Raw genomic sequence first — 17,430 nt, 5'->3', positions numbered from 1 at the left:
AAGACTGTGGGCTGCGCTGTGAACCCCTGTGAACTGTGCTTTAAACTTGTCCATGCAATAGTAAATGGAAAGGCAGTGTAGTGTGTGTTTAGATATTACAGATTTTCCTCGTAACTCTGGCAAGATTAATGTCAGCAACAGATACAGTATTAATATTCAGCTTTTATAGCTCTTTATCTCAGAACACTGTACAAGTGGCACCAGTAACATCATTCCTATTAAAATAAATAAATCTCATAGCAAATTTAAAAAAAAAAAAATTCCCAATATTTTTTTGTTAGTACAAGAACAAAAATTATAATTTAGATAGACTTATCCAGTGTTCTTTCTTTAATTATTGAGCCATTAAGTTTTTGGGTTGTGCCCAGTAACTCCATAGGTATATGGAGTATGGTATATATTATCTTTATATATTTGGATGTCGCTTTTTCTTCCTCATAGATAGTCGCTAACTAACACTAATTTAGGTTGTCATCAGTGTAAAAATGAAATCTCAAAGGACTCTTTCTTTGGTACACTGAAGAATCTTGTGCATTCTACTGGAAAAAAAGTAATTTTGAAGAGTTGCTTGAACTTTAAATTTATAGTATTATGTGACAATATGTCTGTATTCTGATGGAGAACATGCTTAAAAAATAAGAACAAAAAACTTGGTATATGTATACAGTTGTCTGCAATCATGATTATGTACATGTGTTTACATTAAATGCATTTCTAGCAGATTTTTTTTTTTTTTTTTTTTTTTACTGCTACTTTCAAACCTAGTCTTTAGTTTTCATTTTGCATGTTTTTTTTCTTACGGACTACATGCATTGCTTTTTCAGGTGATAGTCAGCTGTGCCAAAAAAGTATTATTCTCTCTCAAGCGTGTTGTGAAAAGGCCTCTGCGTATTACTTCTAAGAATAAGCATGTACCTCTTGACTTTCTATGAGATACTAAAGACCTCTGAAATATGCCTCTTGTATCCTCCTTAACTGTCTCTGTAGATGTGCTTAAAAAAAAAAAAAAAACAAACAAAAAAAAAAACCCAAAAAAACTACCACCTTTGTCTAAGGAATATCTTCAGTTTTGCTAGATAACCTGGAAAATCTTTCAATATAAATACTCTTAAAATGTAGTGAGCAAAAGAGACAATGTTGTTGAATCTGAATTAAATAACTCTTATTTCCAAATATTTTTTTTTGAACCAAAATAGTTCAATGTACTACAATTTTTGGAGGGAGAATAAAAAGCAACCAGGTGACAAAACAGTTTGAGTAAAATGTTCTTTGATTTTTACTGGCTTGTGAGTGTTTTGGCTTTCTGTTCCCCCTCCGAGATTGCTTTTTATCAAGAAGCAATGACTTTTTAGGGTGATATTTTTGATAAAACTTCCATAACCTATAACAAGTTTGGATTTTATAGTTATGCCAGTGAGATCATATTATGAATTTCTCTTTATTCTTATAGGTAGTAAAGTTGCACACAAAACTTGGCAAACCCATTCCTTCAACTGAACCAAATATGGTTACCCAAGCTACTTCCTCAACATCCACATCTGCTTCCAAACCAACTGCTTCTGCTTCAAATACAGCAACTAGCAGCAGCACTGTGAACTCCTCTGTTGGATCCTCTGCAGTGAAAATTCTTACTCCCACGGCAAACTCACCATTTAACACGTCATCCAATAACAAAACATCTTCAACCGCTGCTAACATAGCTGTAAAGAAAATATCTACACCAAAAATAAACTTTGTTGGCAAGTACAGAAGTCAGTCTTTATTTTGAAACCTAACCTATTCTATAATTTTTTTAAGATCTTAGTGCAAAAAATACAAATGTATTTAGTTATGCATGAGTAACTGTTGTGTTTAAGACAATTACTGATAAGGGAAAATAAGAATGTATATAAAAGTTTTGCTTCACAATTTATGGTGTTTTCTGCCCTGTTGTCTCCACCTGACCTCCCTTGGAGGCTTCTTCCACCTTCATAAGAAGCCTCCCACCATTGGTTTCTTATGTAGTAGCTGTTGGAGTATTGCAATTTATAGTCCAGTTGGTCCTAATTTCAGTTTACAGCCTGGGCTGTTAAGGCAACCTGCAGTAGGTTGGCAGTGGATAACTGGGCAACTGAAACATCCTTGTAACATTGGAAACTTTTGAAATAAGCATGACAGACATTTAGAGATAGGAAGCAGTTATTCAACAATAAGCTATCTTGCTCTTGAAGGAAAGACCTATGCAGTTGCAACACTGAAAGTATACTACCTTTGTTAGTAAAAACATTATAAGGTTTTGAAGTACTTTTTTGGATCCACTTAGGAAAAAAGAAAATAATCTGACCAAAAAAAAATGATTAAAATATATTTGCCAAGTTGTTCCATTCAGTCCTCTCTTGAAAAACCATGAAAATCAATGATGAAAATTGCAACTATAAAAAGCAAAAGTTTTTTCTTGCTAAATTAAACTAAACTAAACTAAAAAACTAAGTGTTTAAATAACTTTTTGTTAAACTTTTTTTAAAAAAACCTTTAACAGTTTTAACTAATTTTAAAATACTTTGGCCAGAACATTGATACTTGCAAATTAAGTCTTCAGTTTGCATATCATGTGTAATCATATTCTCATTTTATGAAAGTTAAATTCTTAACTTTTTTGATTTCTAGGTGGTAATAAGCTTCAGACGACAGTAAGTAAACTGGAAGAAATGAAATCAGCTGAAAGTGTTAAAACAACAACTGCTTCTACAGTACAAACACAGGAAGTAAACCCAGACACAGCAGCTGAACCAGTGACTCCTCCAAATCTTGTTGCCTTGCAAAGTGATGTCCAGCCAGTGGGCCATGACTATGTGGAGGAGGTATTGATATGAAAATTTGGATTATTTTTTAACTATTTTAGTGAAAAATTATTCAACATGAAACAATCACAGAATGGCTGAGGTTGGAAGGGACCTCTGAAGGTCATTTGAGGGTCCAACCGCCCTGCCCAAGCAGGGCCACCTAGAGCCAGTTGAAAGAAGGAACCTCCTGTGTTTCAGTTTGTGCCCGTTGCCTCTGATCCTGTCACTGGGCACCACTGAAAAAGGCCTGGCTCTGTCCTCTTTGCACCCTCCCTCTGGGTATTTGTATATGTTAATAAGATCCCTCCTAAGCCTTCTCATCTCTAGGCTAAACAGTCCCAGCTCTCTCAGCTTTTCCTCATAGGAGAGAGGCTCCAGTTTCTTCTTCATCTTTGTGGCCTTTCATTGGACTCTCTCCAGTATGTCCGTCTCTTGCACTGGGAAGCCCAAAACTGGACACAGGACTCCAGATGTGGCCTCACCAGTGCTGGGTTAGAGAGGAAGGATCAGCTCCCTCAACCTGCTGGCAATACTTTGTCTAATGCAGCCCAGGATGCCATTTGCCTTCTTTGCTGCAAGGGCACACTGTTGGCTCAAGTTCAACTTGGTGTTCACCAGGACCCCCCAGGTCCTGTTCTGCTAAGCTCCTTTCCAGATGGGTGGCCCCCAGCATATATTGGTGCATGGGGTTGTTCCTCCCCAGGTGCAGGACTTTGCACTTCCCCTTGTTGAACTTCACAAGGTTCCTGTCAGCCCATTTCTCCAGCCTGTTGAGATCTCTCTCCCTGGATGGCAACGCAACCCTCTGGCACATCAGCCACTGCTCCCAGTTTTGTGTCATCAGCAAACTTGCTGAGGGTACACTCCGCCCCATCATCCAGATCATTAATGAAGATGTCAACAGGACTGGACCCAGTACCGACCCCTGGGGTACACTGCTAGTTACTAGCCTCCAACTAGATTTCTTTCTACTGATCACCACCCTCTGGGTCTTGCCATTCAGCCAGCTTTCAGTCCTCCACACTGTATGCTTATCCAGTCCATACATCAACAGTTTGTCTATGAGGATATTATGGTGAGACTGTGCCAAAGGCCTTACTGAAGTCCAGGTAGACAATATCAACTGCTCTCCCCTCATCTACCAGGCTGGTCATTTCATCGCAGAAGTTTATCAAGTTGCTCAAGCATGACTTCCCATTGGTGAAGTCATACTGACTACTGATGATGATTTTCTTGTCCTTAATGTGCCTGGAAATGGTTTCCAGGATTAGCTGCTCCATCACGTTCCCAGGGGTTGATGTTAGGCTGACTGGCCTGTAATTCCCTGGGTCCTCCTTGAAGATAAGAGTGACAAGGCATTGAATCTGCAAAGGCTTGTGCATATGTTTATGAATTTGTATTGTGCTTGTTTCTTTTGAGCTCAGTGGGGCACTCTTCATGTGGGTGGAATGAGATATGTGGATGAAGTCTGATGTAAATTTTTCATCATTTGCAGGTTTGTAATTATTCAACTCAATATGTTCGGGGAGTTTAAAGCTGTGTACCCTTTGTAATGGAAGAACTTTGTTCTTTGTTACCAAACACAATGTTGTGTCTGTCAGAATTGAAAGTTCTGTTTTGCCTTCTTTCTTTTACTGTGTGAACTTTTTAGCATGTTTTGAGATGGGTAGTCATTATCCAGTGTCACTGAATTAGATTAATTTTTACATCAGCTTTGTTTTATTAAAAAAAAAAAAAAGCCTAATGTGTTATAACTTTATTTTCCAGGTAAGAAATGATGAAGGAAAGGTGATCCGCTTTCACTGTAAGCTTTGTGAATGCAGTTTTAATGATCCTAATGCCAAGGAGATGCACTTAAAAGGGAGGCGGCACAGACTTCAGTATAAGGTTAGTAGAAATGCTAATGCTTTTATTTTATCATAGACCAATAGTGTGTGTTAAACATGTCAGAAGAGCTCTGTAACTTTGAGATGACAAGAGGCAAGCCAACATTTCATTCATTATTTTTCTGAACTAGAAAAAAGTAAACCCAGACTTACAAGTAGAAGTAAAGCCCAGTATTCGAGCAAGAAAAATTCAAGAAGAGAAGATGAGGAAACAGATGCAGAAAGAAGAGTACTGGAGAAGGCGAGAAGAGGAGGAACGCTGGAGGATGGAAATGAGGTAATGCATTCTGTTTTGTCAATGAAAGAGACAAAGCTGCAGTCAGATTATCTAAAACTAACTGCTTCTGTAGTTACTTAATTTGAATACTTGTTTTGAGAACTCTGTACTGTCTTGTTTTAAGTTGTTATCCCTCTGGGGTTTTTATTTGTTTTTGTTTGTAAGTGCTCAATCCCTCTGAGGAATGTAGACTTACTAGAATTATTTGCTATAAATTCAGGCCCACTTTCAAAATAACCATTCATTTTCGTTACCCTCTGGAGTTCACTGATATTTGCTCATGACTACTAGAAATGGGTTAGTGAGTGAGGACATCCAAGAATTTATTTAGAATGGTTGGAAGTATTAACTGCTATATAAAGAGAACACTTTGCACTTCAGGCGATATGAAGAGGACATGTACTGGAGGAGAATGGAGGAAGAGCAGCATCACTGGGATGACCGTCGCAGAATACCAGATGGAGGATATCCTCATGGCCCTCCAGGACCTCTAGGCCTGCTGGGAGTTAGACCAGGGATGCCTCCTCAGCCCCAAGGACCAGCTGTGAGTTTCTTAACTTTGGGGGGGATCACACTTGCCAGGAGGCACAGTTAAGAACTGTAAATTATTCATTGCTACTTCAGTTGTCTCCAGTGTTTCTTAATAAAGGATTTGGAAAAGTGAAGAAAAAAATTATATACTAATGAAACCGTGTAGATGGACTTGTCTTCCAAAATAAGTCCACTTATATGACGAAAGGATGCCTTGAAGACAAATATTGATTCTTCTGAAATACAAGTCAACCTGGATTTGTGTACTACTTTTTATTTAATTTAATTGCATTATACTTTATTTATCTAATTGTGGACAAATGTATGGATAAAAAATGGTTGGATCATCAGTCCCAGTGGATAATAGGTCATATTCTACCATATTCTACAAGTGCAGTACCACATGGGTTTATCCTGGGATTTGTCTCATTAGCACCTTATCAATGATCTGAAAGGTGATGGAAGTGAGTGCACACTCATCAGGTGTGCAGCTGACATAAAACTGAATTGGTTTGGGGTGGAGAGAACAGTTGATACCTTTGAGGGCAGGGCTGCAATCCAGACCAACCTATGCAGACTGGAGGAATGGACCAACAGGAACTTTATAGAATTCTGCAAGGACAAATGCCTAATGCTGCACTTGAGGAGGTATAACCCCTTGCACTGAGGGGCTGGGGAGTGACAGGCTGGGTAGCAGCCCTGCTGAAAGGGACCTGGGGTTCTTGGTAGATAGCAAGCTGAACACGAGCCAAACGCGTGCCCTGGCAGCAAGGCAGGCCAACAGCATCCTGGGTGATATTAACAGGAGCATAATCAGTAGATAAAAGGAAGTGATCAGCTTTCGTTAGACCCAAATTGCAATACTGCATTCACTTTTGGGCTTTCCAGTAAAAGAAAGATACTGATAAACTATAGTGGGTTCAGTGTGGGGCTACTGGGATGGTCAGGGGTCTGGATTGTGTGCCCTGTGAGGAGAGACTCAGGGTATCTGGGCTTGTTCAGCCTGGAGAAGAGAGAGCTTCAGTGGGATGTAATAGACTTCTAATGCCTGTGCATTATAAAGACAATGGAGCAAGGCTTTTTACAGTCCTGAGGGGCCAAGATATGACCAGCTTAAGCTGAGACAAAAGAGGTTCAGACTGAATGCAAGAAATATATGTTTTTTTTTTTCACACAGATGTTATGCAGCTTCCATCTTTGGCAGTTTTCAAGAACTGACTGGATAAAGCCCTGAGCAACATGATATGGTCTTATAGCTGACCATGGTTTGCACAGGAGGTTGGACTAGAGGACCTCCTGAGGTCCCTTCCTATTTGAATTCTTCTGTGATTCTATGAAAAGCAATCATGGATACTTTATTTTGCATCAGTATGCAAGTATTTTCCAGTTAACAGAAAGACAATAGCTATTTATGTTGGGGAGGTACTTTTTATCCTGGGATTTCATAATTTGTTTATTTTTGATACATTTCATGTTTTTTCAGACATGATTGATTGTGACCAGTGTAAGTTGTTAAGGACACTTCAGTTCATGTTTTGTTACATTTCAGTGATTTGAGGTTTGAATATTCTGTTGTTTAGCCACATGTTTGGTTTTGGTCACATATCATCTGTGAACTTGGAAGTGTACCCAAATTTCAGAAATGTGCTTTTTCGTCTGTTTAGCCTCTGCGCCGCCTTGACTCCTCTGATGACCGCTATGTGATGACCAAACATGCAGCTATATATCCAACAGAGGAGGAACTTCAAGCAGTCCAAAAAATTGTTTCTATTACTGAGCGTGCTTTGAAACTTGTTTCTGACAATATGACTGACCATGAAAAAAGCAAGAGCAAAGAGGGAGATGACAAAAAAGATGGCAGTAAAGACCGGTATTTTTTTCCTTATTAAGAATTTCATCACTTGTTTCTGAAGTCATTTTATGTTTTTCCTTGCACTGTTATCAGTGCTTCCAGGATTTCTGTTCTTTTTGGGTTTTGATATGGCACATGTCTCTCTGGCCTCAAGAGTATATGGAATACTCCTATTTTATATCACTTTTATATCTTCAGGATTAGTTTTATGTTTTTTATATTATTTTAAATGCAACTTTTAACTATAATTCACAGAGCTTTGAAAGGAGTTTTACGGGTAGGCGTTTTGGCTAAAGGTTTGCTACTCCGTGGAGACCGAAATGTCAGTCTTGTGTTGTTATGTGCTGAGAAGCCTTCAAAGATGTTACTCAGTCGTATTGCTGAAATTCTTCCCAAACAACTTGCAGTAAGTAGAATTTAGATTTTTGGATTTGAATTTTTGTAAAGACACTGTAAAAATCTGTCCTCAAGTCAAATGTCTGCAGGGCTGACTGTGCTGCATTTCATAGTTCAAGTTCAGTTTATTTTCATTTTCTGAGTGTTTCTGTCTGAATGCAGAGACTATGCTGCATGTTTTGATTTCTGTATATTGCGTCCATACAAGCATCTAGGTGTTTATGCTAGTAGTGTAGTATCAATCATCATTTAATAGATTTCATTTAACTGGGAAATAGAAATGAGTAGAAGATTGTTATCCAGTTACCAGCAGTGACAGAGGTAATTTGTGCAGTGTTACAGGAAGTTTGTGCTGCCTGAAGGTCAAAGTTCTCCATTAATGCCAGTCTGTTTGTACTTATGTCTTGTTTCCAATTTGTATATGTCAGTGCTTTGTAGTCCCACAATTAGTTAATGAAGTCTTGTGTTTGGTTTTGTTTATTTTTTTTTTAATTTGACACTTAAAAAAAAAAAGTACATGCAGTCTTAGACCATTCAGCAGAATTCATATAAACCATTTGCTGTATTTCTACAAGAAATGAAAGTACAGAATAAAGTCTTTAGCTAAAGTGCTTTTTACTGAACAAAGCCTGTCCACCATCATTATAGAATGCTTGTCACAGCATTAGTATTTCAATGCAGTCTGGTAAAATGCTCAGCAGAATCAGTGGCATGGTAGAAGTGTTAGCAGGATCATATTAATTAGAAAATAATCTTGGGTTTGCTCTTGTTTGAAATGAAATAACAGAACAGAAAAAAAATTAAAAGCTACACATCTTGGTCTGGCTTTGTGGAGAAGTCACTTGTCCCTCTAGTTTGTGGAAGAAGGTGATAGAGGGTACCTACAGCTTCCTTTTGGGGGTATTTAGAATTATTCAATCTAGTTGCAAGAAGCAATTCTGAATAACCACCTTGTTACTCTTACTTCCCCCCCCCAGTGTTTATCTTGCCCTTTGCTCTCATCAGAGAGTCAAGTATAGAATGAGCCTAGCAGTACCCATCCTGTAACTGTGAGCTCGAAGAACTACTGCATCTTTGTTCTTTTTAAAGGCTCCTATCTTCCAATGAGAAACATATCCAACTGGCATTTTAAGTGGCACCGAGGCTTTTCTTTATCTCAAACACTGTCAAGATTCTTGTTATGTAATTTACTTTGTATATGAATTTCCTTTTATGGGTAGTTTTTTTTCTTTTGCATGCTTGGTGACTGCTGTGTATTTTCATTAATGATTTGGAAACAGTATGCAAGTCCATATATAGAGATATACATCTTAATTGTGTATACTGCTGTTTCTTTGAATACAGAGGTATCTGCTTCATATAATTATATTGTGTTTATGTCTTTCTATTAAAAAGACTATGTTGAAATCTGTTTTCTTCCCCATGCTTTTCTTGGCTGCATGCTAATAGAAATTTCTCTTTCTCAATATTTAGGTAATAAGTCCTGAGAAATACGATATCAAGTGTGCAGTCCCAGAAGCAGCAATAATTTTAAATTCATGTGTGGAACCCAAAATGCAAGTCACTATCACACTGACATCTCCAGTCATTCGGGAGGAGAACATGAGGGATGGAGGTTGGGAAGTTGTAAAGATGTTACTTCTTTCTCCCCTGTTTTTATATGTTTGTTTATTCTGCTTAAGATGGCATTAAGGTCCTAGAAGGCAACATGCTGGCACAATTAATGTATTTGATCAAAACCTTGTTTTTCAACGACCAGTTTTGGTAGAGAACAGTTGGTTAAAATAAATGCTTATATGATGCATTTATTTAATTTTTAAAAATGCGGACTTTATGTCCAACCTCAGCTTTCCCCCCCCTTATAAAAATTATGTGGAAAACTTAAGTATTTTATAGTAAGTGGCTATAAACTAGCTTTCTAGAGCAGTCTTGCCCTAAGAGAAAGATTGTATGGTTTTAGAAAAATCGCAGGTTTTGGGGTTTAAACTGGATCAGTATTACCATCACTTGCACGTTTCAAATAGCAGTGCAACCGAAAATGCACTTTTATGATACTTTTGATGGTAGCAGCACTTCTAACATCTAAAAGATGATGTGATTTCTTTCCAGCTTTCTGAGGTTACTTTTTGGTCTGGAGTGCTTTTTGAGTATACTTCTGGTATTACAATCAGTTTTCTATCCAACTGGCAAACCCAGACTAGTACAGTAAGAAATGGCTTTGTCGTTGAGCTGAAGCAGAAGGTGGAGCTTGTAAATCAAATTACATTTCTGAAGTTCACTGTTTCTCTGGTGCCAGCAGTTTTGCTTTAGGGTCCGTTCTGTAACGCTTTCAAAGCTGCAAAAGCCTTTAAGCCAACAAGCATGATTAATGTCTGCATGATATTGGTTCTTTTTGTTTATGGGTCAGATAAAATTAACTTTTGTTTCCTTTTAATCCTGTATTTTCATAGTTGAAAGAGATCATGGCAAACAGGGTTCTGGTGTTTGACAGTGAACCTACAGATAGGAAATCTGATCTTAACACTTCTCAGGTTGAAAAAATTGTGTGTGTATGTATACATGTACTTGTGTATATATGTATTTATATAAGCCACAGAGGCTTTTTTTATTTCATCTCATCATTATATGTCCTCTAAAATACTTGAGGCTTTTATATTGCGTTAGTAATGTTCTGTAGCTATGACTACTGCATTGTAAGCAAGCTGTGTTAACAAAGTCATCCTACATAATCAGAAAAAATTCAAGATATGTTCGCTAGTTTGGATGACTTCTGAAGAGTCTGAGTGCTTTGTACATGATTTTTAAGCTGTGCATATTATTCCTAGCTATAAAGGCTTTGTACGTGTACTGTCACACCCAACCAATTCTACTTGTTTTTTGACAATCTAAGTGTAACATAACTCTTGGTTTGTCTGTGCTGAATCAGACTTCACGTATTATTTAAGTTCATAAAGAATACTTTAACTTAAAAGATTTGATTATTAAATTACGTTAAATGAAGTTAACCTTAAACACCATGTTTATTTCTTAATGTGCTGTGCAAAAGTGCAATATTGATTCCTGCCACCATACTCAATTTCAATTTTCTGGCCTAAAATTTTCTGATGTAGACTAAAAAGAAAATAAATTTCAAATTACTACAATCAATCCCTTAATTTATGCCACCTAAAGGAAACAAATTTGTATTTTTGTCTGACCCACACTTGAGTTAAAATGATCATTGTGAGTTTATTCACTGTTGAATGCAGTACTGCCTCTAGGCAAGCAAAATCAAGTTAGGTTTCTCTTCAAGACACTGAGCAGTATAAAATGAATGTGCAGAAAAGTTCACTTTTGAAACTAGAGCAAATAGAAGACTGAATTGCAGCAAAGAAGGCCTTATGAATATTATGAAGACTGCTGCTTATTTGCTGCAGAGTAATATTATTTGTTTGTGTTTTTTCTTACTGCAACTTCTCATGCTCTGTGTCTTACAATGGCTTAAAGTTTTCTAGTTTTCTTTTTTTTGTTGTTTTTTGGGGGGTTTGTTGGTTTGGTTTTTTTAGCCTGCTTGGGGGGCTAGTTCAGGTGATAAGGAAGGCTTTACCGGAAGAACCAGATTGAGTAAAGATGAGACTGAGACTTGCATATGGGGTAAAAATCATGTTTGATGTATAATAATCCCATTACGTGATAAAAGGTTAAAAAAAAAATACATTGTGAAATAAAACTAACTTCATAGCTACTGTTCCTTACAAAAATGTGCGTTTGACAGTTTACCAAATCTGATATATTCAAAGTGCTCTAACCTCTGCTGCGGAATCTTTCCTTCAGCAAACAAAGTGTATATACTTATAAACGCATATATGTGTGCGCATGTGTCTTTTTTTTTTTTTTTTATCCTTAGCTAACAGCCCCGGTCCAAAGCCTTCTATCAGAGGGACTTGATCCCTGTCAGGGATTGCTGCCAAGACATCGGAAGGATTTTTGACCAAGGTTTTCTAAAGCTCAATGTCACACCTGCCATGCTTTACAAAGGAGGGGGTTTGGATGCTTAGTCCTAGCATCTACTGTTACTTTGTGTGGGTTTTTTCTTTTTCTTTTTTTTTTGTGTCTCTCCTAGAATTAAGCAGTGTTCACACTAGTCTTGAAATAGTTAACTGTAAAATGTATTTCACGTAATAGAACTTAACAAAATTGATATACCTGTTAACTTTTAATGAAGAGATAGTGTGGACACAGCATGTCTAACTGAAGATTAACCCCTTATACTTAGGTTAGTAATAAATTAAGTTATATAGGGTAAGAATTTGTGTTTATGTTTTGTAAATTAATTTCTGGTTTTTGACTTATCTTAACAGGGTGGTAGGTTAGGCATCTGAATTTAGTTAAATAGTCTTTAAGGGATTAATCCTGAAATGTGAAACAGATGCAAAATGGCTATAAACTAGCTTTCTAGAGCAGTCTTGCCCTAAGAGAAAGATTGTATGGTTTTAGAAAAATCGCAGGTTTTGGGGTTTAAACTGGATCAGTATTACCATCACTTGCACGTTTCAAATAGCAGTGCAACCGAAAATGCACTTTTATGATACTTTTGATGGTAGCAGCACTTCTAACATCTAAAAGATGATGTGATTTCTTTCCAGCTTTCTGAGGTTACTTTTTGGTCTGGAGTGCTTTTTGAGTATATTTAGGCTCCTGGTATTACAATCAGTCTTCTATCCAACTGGCAAACCCAGATTAGTACAATAAGAGAAATGGCTTTGTCGTTGAGCTGAAGCAGAACGTGGAGCTTGTAAATCAATTTATGTTTCTGAAGTCCGCAGTTTCTCTGGTGCCAGCAGTGTTGCTTTAGGGTCTGTTCTGTAACACTTTCAAAGCTCCGGAAGCTTTTAAGCCAACAAGCATGATTAATGTCTGCAGTACATTGGTTCTTTTTGTTTACGGGTCAGATAAAATTAACTTTTGTTTCCTTTTAATCCTGTATTTTCATAGTTGAAAGAGATCATGGCAAGCAGGGTTCTGGTGTTTGACAGTGAACCTACAGATAGGAAATCTGATCTTAACACTTCTCAGGTTGAAAAAATTGTGTGTGTATGTATACATGTACTTGTGTATATATGTATTTATATAAGCCACAGAGGCTTTTTTTATTTCATCTCATCATTATATGTCCTCTAAAATACTTGAGGCTTTTATATTGCGTTAGTAATGTTCTGTAGCTATGACTACTGCATTGTAAGCAAGCTGTGTTAACAAAGTCATCCTACATAATCAGAAAAAATTCAAGATATGTTCGCTAGTTTGGATGACTTCTGAAGAGTCTGAGTGCTTTGTACATGATTTTTAAGCTGTGCATATTATTCCTAGCTATAAAGGCTTTGTACGTGTACTGTCACACCCAACCAATTCTACTTGTTTTTTGACAATCTAAGTGTAACATAACTCTTGGTTTGTCTGTGCTGAATCAGACTTCACGTATTATTTAAGTTCATAAAGAATACTTTAACTTAAAAGATTTGATTATTAAATTACGTTAAATGAAGTTAACCTTAAACACCATGTTTATTTCTTAATGTGCTGTGCAAAAGTGCAATATTGATTCCTGCCACAATACTTAATTGAAATTAAGTGGTTTCTGGTCTAAAATTCTATGATCTGGACTAAAAATAAATTTCAAATTACTACCATCAATCCCTTAATTTTTACTAACTAAAGGAAACAAAGCTGTATTTTTGTCTGACCCACACTTGAGTTAAAATGATCATTGTGAGTTTATTCACTGTTGAATGCAGTACTGCCTCTAGGCAAGCAAAATCAAGTTAGGTTTCTCTTCAAGACACTGAGCAGTATAAAATGAATGTGCAGAAAAGTTCACTTTTGAAACTAGAGCAAATAGAAGACTGAATTGCAGCAAAGAAGGCCTTATGAATATTATGAAGACTGCTGCTTATTTGCTGCAGAGTAATATTATTTGTTTGTGTTTTTTCTTACTGCAACTTCTCATGCTCTGTGTCTTACAATGGCTTAAAGTTTTCTAGTTTTCTTTTTTTTGTTGTTTTTTGGGGGGTTTGTTGGTTTGGTTTTTTTAGCCTGCTTGGGGGGCTAGTTCAGGTGATAAGGAAGGCTTTACCGGAAGAACCAGATTGAGTAAAGATGAGACTGAGACTTGCATATGGGGTAAAAATCATGTTTGATGTATAATAATCCCATTACGTGATAAAAGGTTAAAAAAAAAATACATTGTGAAATAAAACTAACTTCATAGCTACTGTTCCTTACAAAAATGTGCGTTTGACAGTTTACCAAATCTGATATATTCAAAGTGCTCTAACCTCTGCTGCGGAATCTTTCCTTCAGCAAACAAAGTGTATATACTTATAAACGCATATATGTGTGCGCATGTGTATTTTTTTTTTATAAACACATATACGTATGCGCGTGTGTCTTTTTTATCCTTAGCTAACAGCCCCGGTCCAAAGCCTTCTATCAGAGGGACTTGATCCCTGTCAGGGATTGCTGCCAAGACATCGGAAGGATTTTTGACCAAGGTTTTCTAAAGCTCAATGTCACACCTGCCATGCTTTACAAAGGAGGGGGTTTGGATGCTTAGTCCTAGCATCTACTGTTACTTTGTGTGGGTTTTTTCTTTTTCTTTTTTTTTTGTGTCTCTCCTAGAATTAAGCAGTGTTCACACTAGTCTTGAAATAGTTAACTGTAAAATGTATTTCACGTAATAGAACTTAACAAAATTGATATACCTGTTAACTTTTAATGAAGAGATAGTGTGGACACAGCATGTCTAACTGAAGATTAACCCCTTATACTTAGGTTAGTAATAAATTAAGTTATATAGGGTAAGAATTTGTGTTTATGTTTTGTAAATTAATTTCTGGTTTTTGACTTATCTTAACAGGGTGGTAGGTTAGGCATCTGAATTTAGTTAAATAGTCTTTAAGGGATTAATCCTGAAATGTGAAACAGATGCAAAAATCCACAGATTAAGTATTAGAAGAGTTTCCTTGATACATTTTTTTCAGTCAATGTATTCTTAGTGCAATAGGTGCCTTGCAACTTCTGACTTAGTCTTTACGTTTCAAGGGTATTCATATAATATCTTAGTAGCACATTTTAGATTGACATTTCCAGCACTGAGTAAGATTCTCTTCTGTGCACTTAAACTGTAATTCTTTTTAGTAAAATTATTTTCCAAATTTAAATTTTTCGGAGCTAGAAGTAATTGGAATTTCAAATTATGTAGTGAATTATTGTGATAAAAGTTTGCAGCGTCACCTAATTGCATATTAGTTTTAGAAGAATGTAAAAAAAAAAAAAAAAATCAACTGATTAGACTACTAGACCAAACACCCATATTTTTATTTTTAATTTCTCAACCTTACTTTGCCTCTTTTTTTCCCTGCTGTGGATTTTCTCTAAATTTGCTCCTTGTCTTTTATATCCAAGTTGTACTTGTTTCATCAGTTATCTTACCTGGCACCTCTTTTGTAAAGGTTTGGGGTGTTTTGTTGGTTGGTTGGTTGGTTTGTTTGTTTTAAATTAAATGCTGTTTTAAATGTCTTAATTTGCTCTGTAAATCCCTGGTTAGTGCAGTTTTTCTTCTTTCCACTTTAACATATAGTCCATAAGTTTAAATATCTGTGGGAGAAAATACCTACATTCTTCTCAGCTTTGTTCTTATTTTGAAATCCTCCCCTTTTTAGCCCTGTGCAGAGCAATGGGACTATCCTATAAAAAATGCCCAAATATGAATGTTGTATTTCAGATTAAATTTAATTATTATATTGCAAAGTTGTAGCACCATGTTAATTCATGGCTTTTTAGTTCTCTGTATAGTAAAGTATCCTACTATTTATTTTACATTTGTGTATAAATAGGGGGTTTCAGAGCTGTCTCTGCAGCATCCCTAGAAGCTTCTCCTTGCTGGCATGTTTCATGAGACTCAAATATATATATTTTTTTTTTTTATTTTACACATGTATATATAAAAAAAATATTTTCAGACTTACCTAAATTTATATCTTGCTGGAGTAAACTATATTGTTCTATACAGCCAGATCCTGCAAAATGAGCGCTATTGAGTGAGGGCTTTTTTTTTCATCTTATCTGGTGTATCACCAGTTATGCTACCAATATACTTTGTCACTAGTCACAATAGCCATTTTCATAATCGGTAAAACAAAGAACTTTTAAAGCTAATCATTGCATTATACAATTTTTAAGTAACCCAAAGATACCCTTTCGTTTTGTTCAGTGGTTCCAGTTTCATTGATTAAACCACTTCCAAAAGGGCCTTGTGGTCTTTTCCTTTTCGGTAGCAAAGCAATCAGCTCGGTAATTTACTTAATCGTTTTCTGAACATTTGAATATACAAGATCTGCTATGTTTTCTTTATCTTTCAGACATTCTGCTTTGTCTTTTAAACTATTCCTTGCTTTTCTTTTTCTTGCTGAATCTTAAGTAAAGCGGGCCCTTTTCAGATCCTTTCTTGCATCCTAAATAATATTTGAGCACGCATATAATGGGCTGAGGAATTTATTTAGATGAGCAAAAGAGAGGGTATTAGAAAGTAATGGAACTAATGCTGAAGAGCATTTCACGTTCCTTTAGTCAGTTTTTTTTTTAAAGCAAAGTAATTTCCATTTTAAGTTTAAAGTATGATAAAAATAACATCATTGCTACACATCTAGTGCTTTTAAGATTTATTTTTTTATATACTTAGTTTTTCTTTTAAAGAGTAGGTCTCAAATAACACATGACTTAAAATTTACAAGAAACTGAGTTTGAATGTTTCTACTTGGTTAAAGTGGATTTTTGTGTTCCTTCTGTCTTGTGTTCTCTGTGCTGGTGCACTGTGTCCAATCATCCTTCCTTCAGCATTTAATTTTAGGGGATATGTGTTTTTCCAGTGTTAGCTTAAATAAAGAAGTACTATGCATCGCATAGGCTGCAATGCATTCAAAAATAACCCGAGAGCTAAAGTATAATATGCTCTTGATCTTCATACTGGGTTGATGCACTAATCCTAATTGAATGGCTTTTATTGAACATTTACATTTGTTGTTCAAGTGTTTAAACTTTAAATGGCATGTGTGACATTGAAGCTACTTTAAGGAAGTGTCTTGCTCACCTGGTCAAACACCCATTCCTCACTGCATTTTGCCAATTCAATCCATTTTAGATGTAACCTCGGGTATGGTGAAAGACCCACTGGACGTCTTGGACAGGCAAAAATGCCTTGATGCTCTGGCTGCTCTACGCCACGCTAAGTGGTTCCAGGTTCGGAACATCATTTTATTTTCTTCTTGTAGCCTTATGAGAGATTAATTCAGTTGCAATATAGATGTTTAACTGTGTGAAAACACTCAGTGTTGTTCATGCTAATAATACTTAATATTTTTCTGGTCCCTAAATTTAAATGTAGAAGGTTGAGTATTGAGGAGCTGCTTCATGCAGTTATTGCTCATTTGATATTATTTATTTTTTCTTCTGGTCATTGAGAAGGCGATGTTGAAAGCTTGACTCGCTTGGGGTGATCATATGTTGTATATTTGTTATATGTTCCATAAGGCTGCAGAGTAACTTTGCTTTAAATAATGGAATATGTGTTTAAAGCTTTGTGTTTAGATTTAAGACTTTTTTTCCTATTTCTTTAAGTGCATTAAGTGT

The 17,430-nt window shown here is 36.2% G+C and overlaps 1 protein-coding gene across 1 annotated transcript in view; it reads left to right on the top strand.

Annotated features, from left to right (window-relative positions):
• LOC104294770 (zinc finger RNA-binding protein-like) overlaps nucleotides 1-17,430 on the top strand; it is a gene marked incomplete at its 5' end in the record, with an annotated part of 32,889 nt that overhangs the window by 7,064 nt on the left and 8,395 nt on the right. Inside the window, 9 exons of the mRNA XM_009894417.1 lie at nucleotides 1,451-1,739; nucleotides 2,647-2,840; nucleotides 4,590-4,709; nucleotides 4,840-4,985; nucleotides 5,367-5,529; nucleotides 7,181-7,386; nucleotides 7,624-7,774; nucleotides 9,238-9,379; nucleotides 16,943-17,040. Coding sequence (XP_009892719.1) covers nucleotides 1,451-1,739; nucleotides 2,647-2,840; nucleotides 4,590-4,709; nucleotides 4,840-4,985; nucleotides 5,367-5,529; nucleotides 7,181-7,386; nucleotides 7,624-7,774; nucleotides 9,238-9,379; nucleotides 16,943-17,040 — 1,509 coding nt within the window. The remainder of the gene's footprint in view (nucleotides 1-1,450; nucleotides 1,740-2,646; nucleotides 2,841-4,589; nucleotides 4,710-4,839; nucleotides 4,986-5,366; nucleotides 5,530-7,180; nucleotides 7,387-7,623; nucleotides 7,775-9,237; nucleotides 9,380-16,942; nucleotides 17,041-17,430) is intronic.

The sequence above is a fragment of the Charadrius vociferus genome, unplaced genomic scaffold (genome assembly GCF_000708025.1).
Source record: "Charadrius vociferus isolate BGI_N301 unplaced genomic scaffold, ASM70802v2 scaffold1291, whole genome shotgun sequence".
Lineage (NCBI taxonomy): Eukaryota > Metazoa > Chordata > Aves > Charadriiformes > Charadriidae > Charadrius > Charadrius vociferus.
Note: the sequence above shows the minus strand (reverse complement) of the source record. Positions and strands in the feature narration are given on the sequence as shown.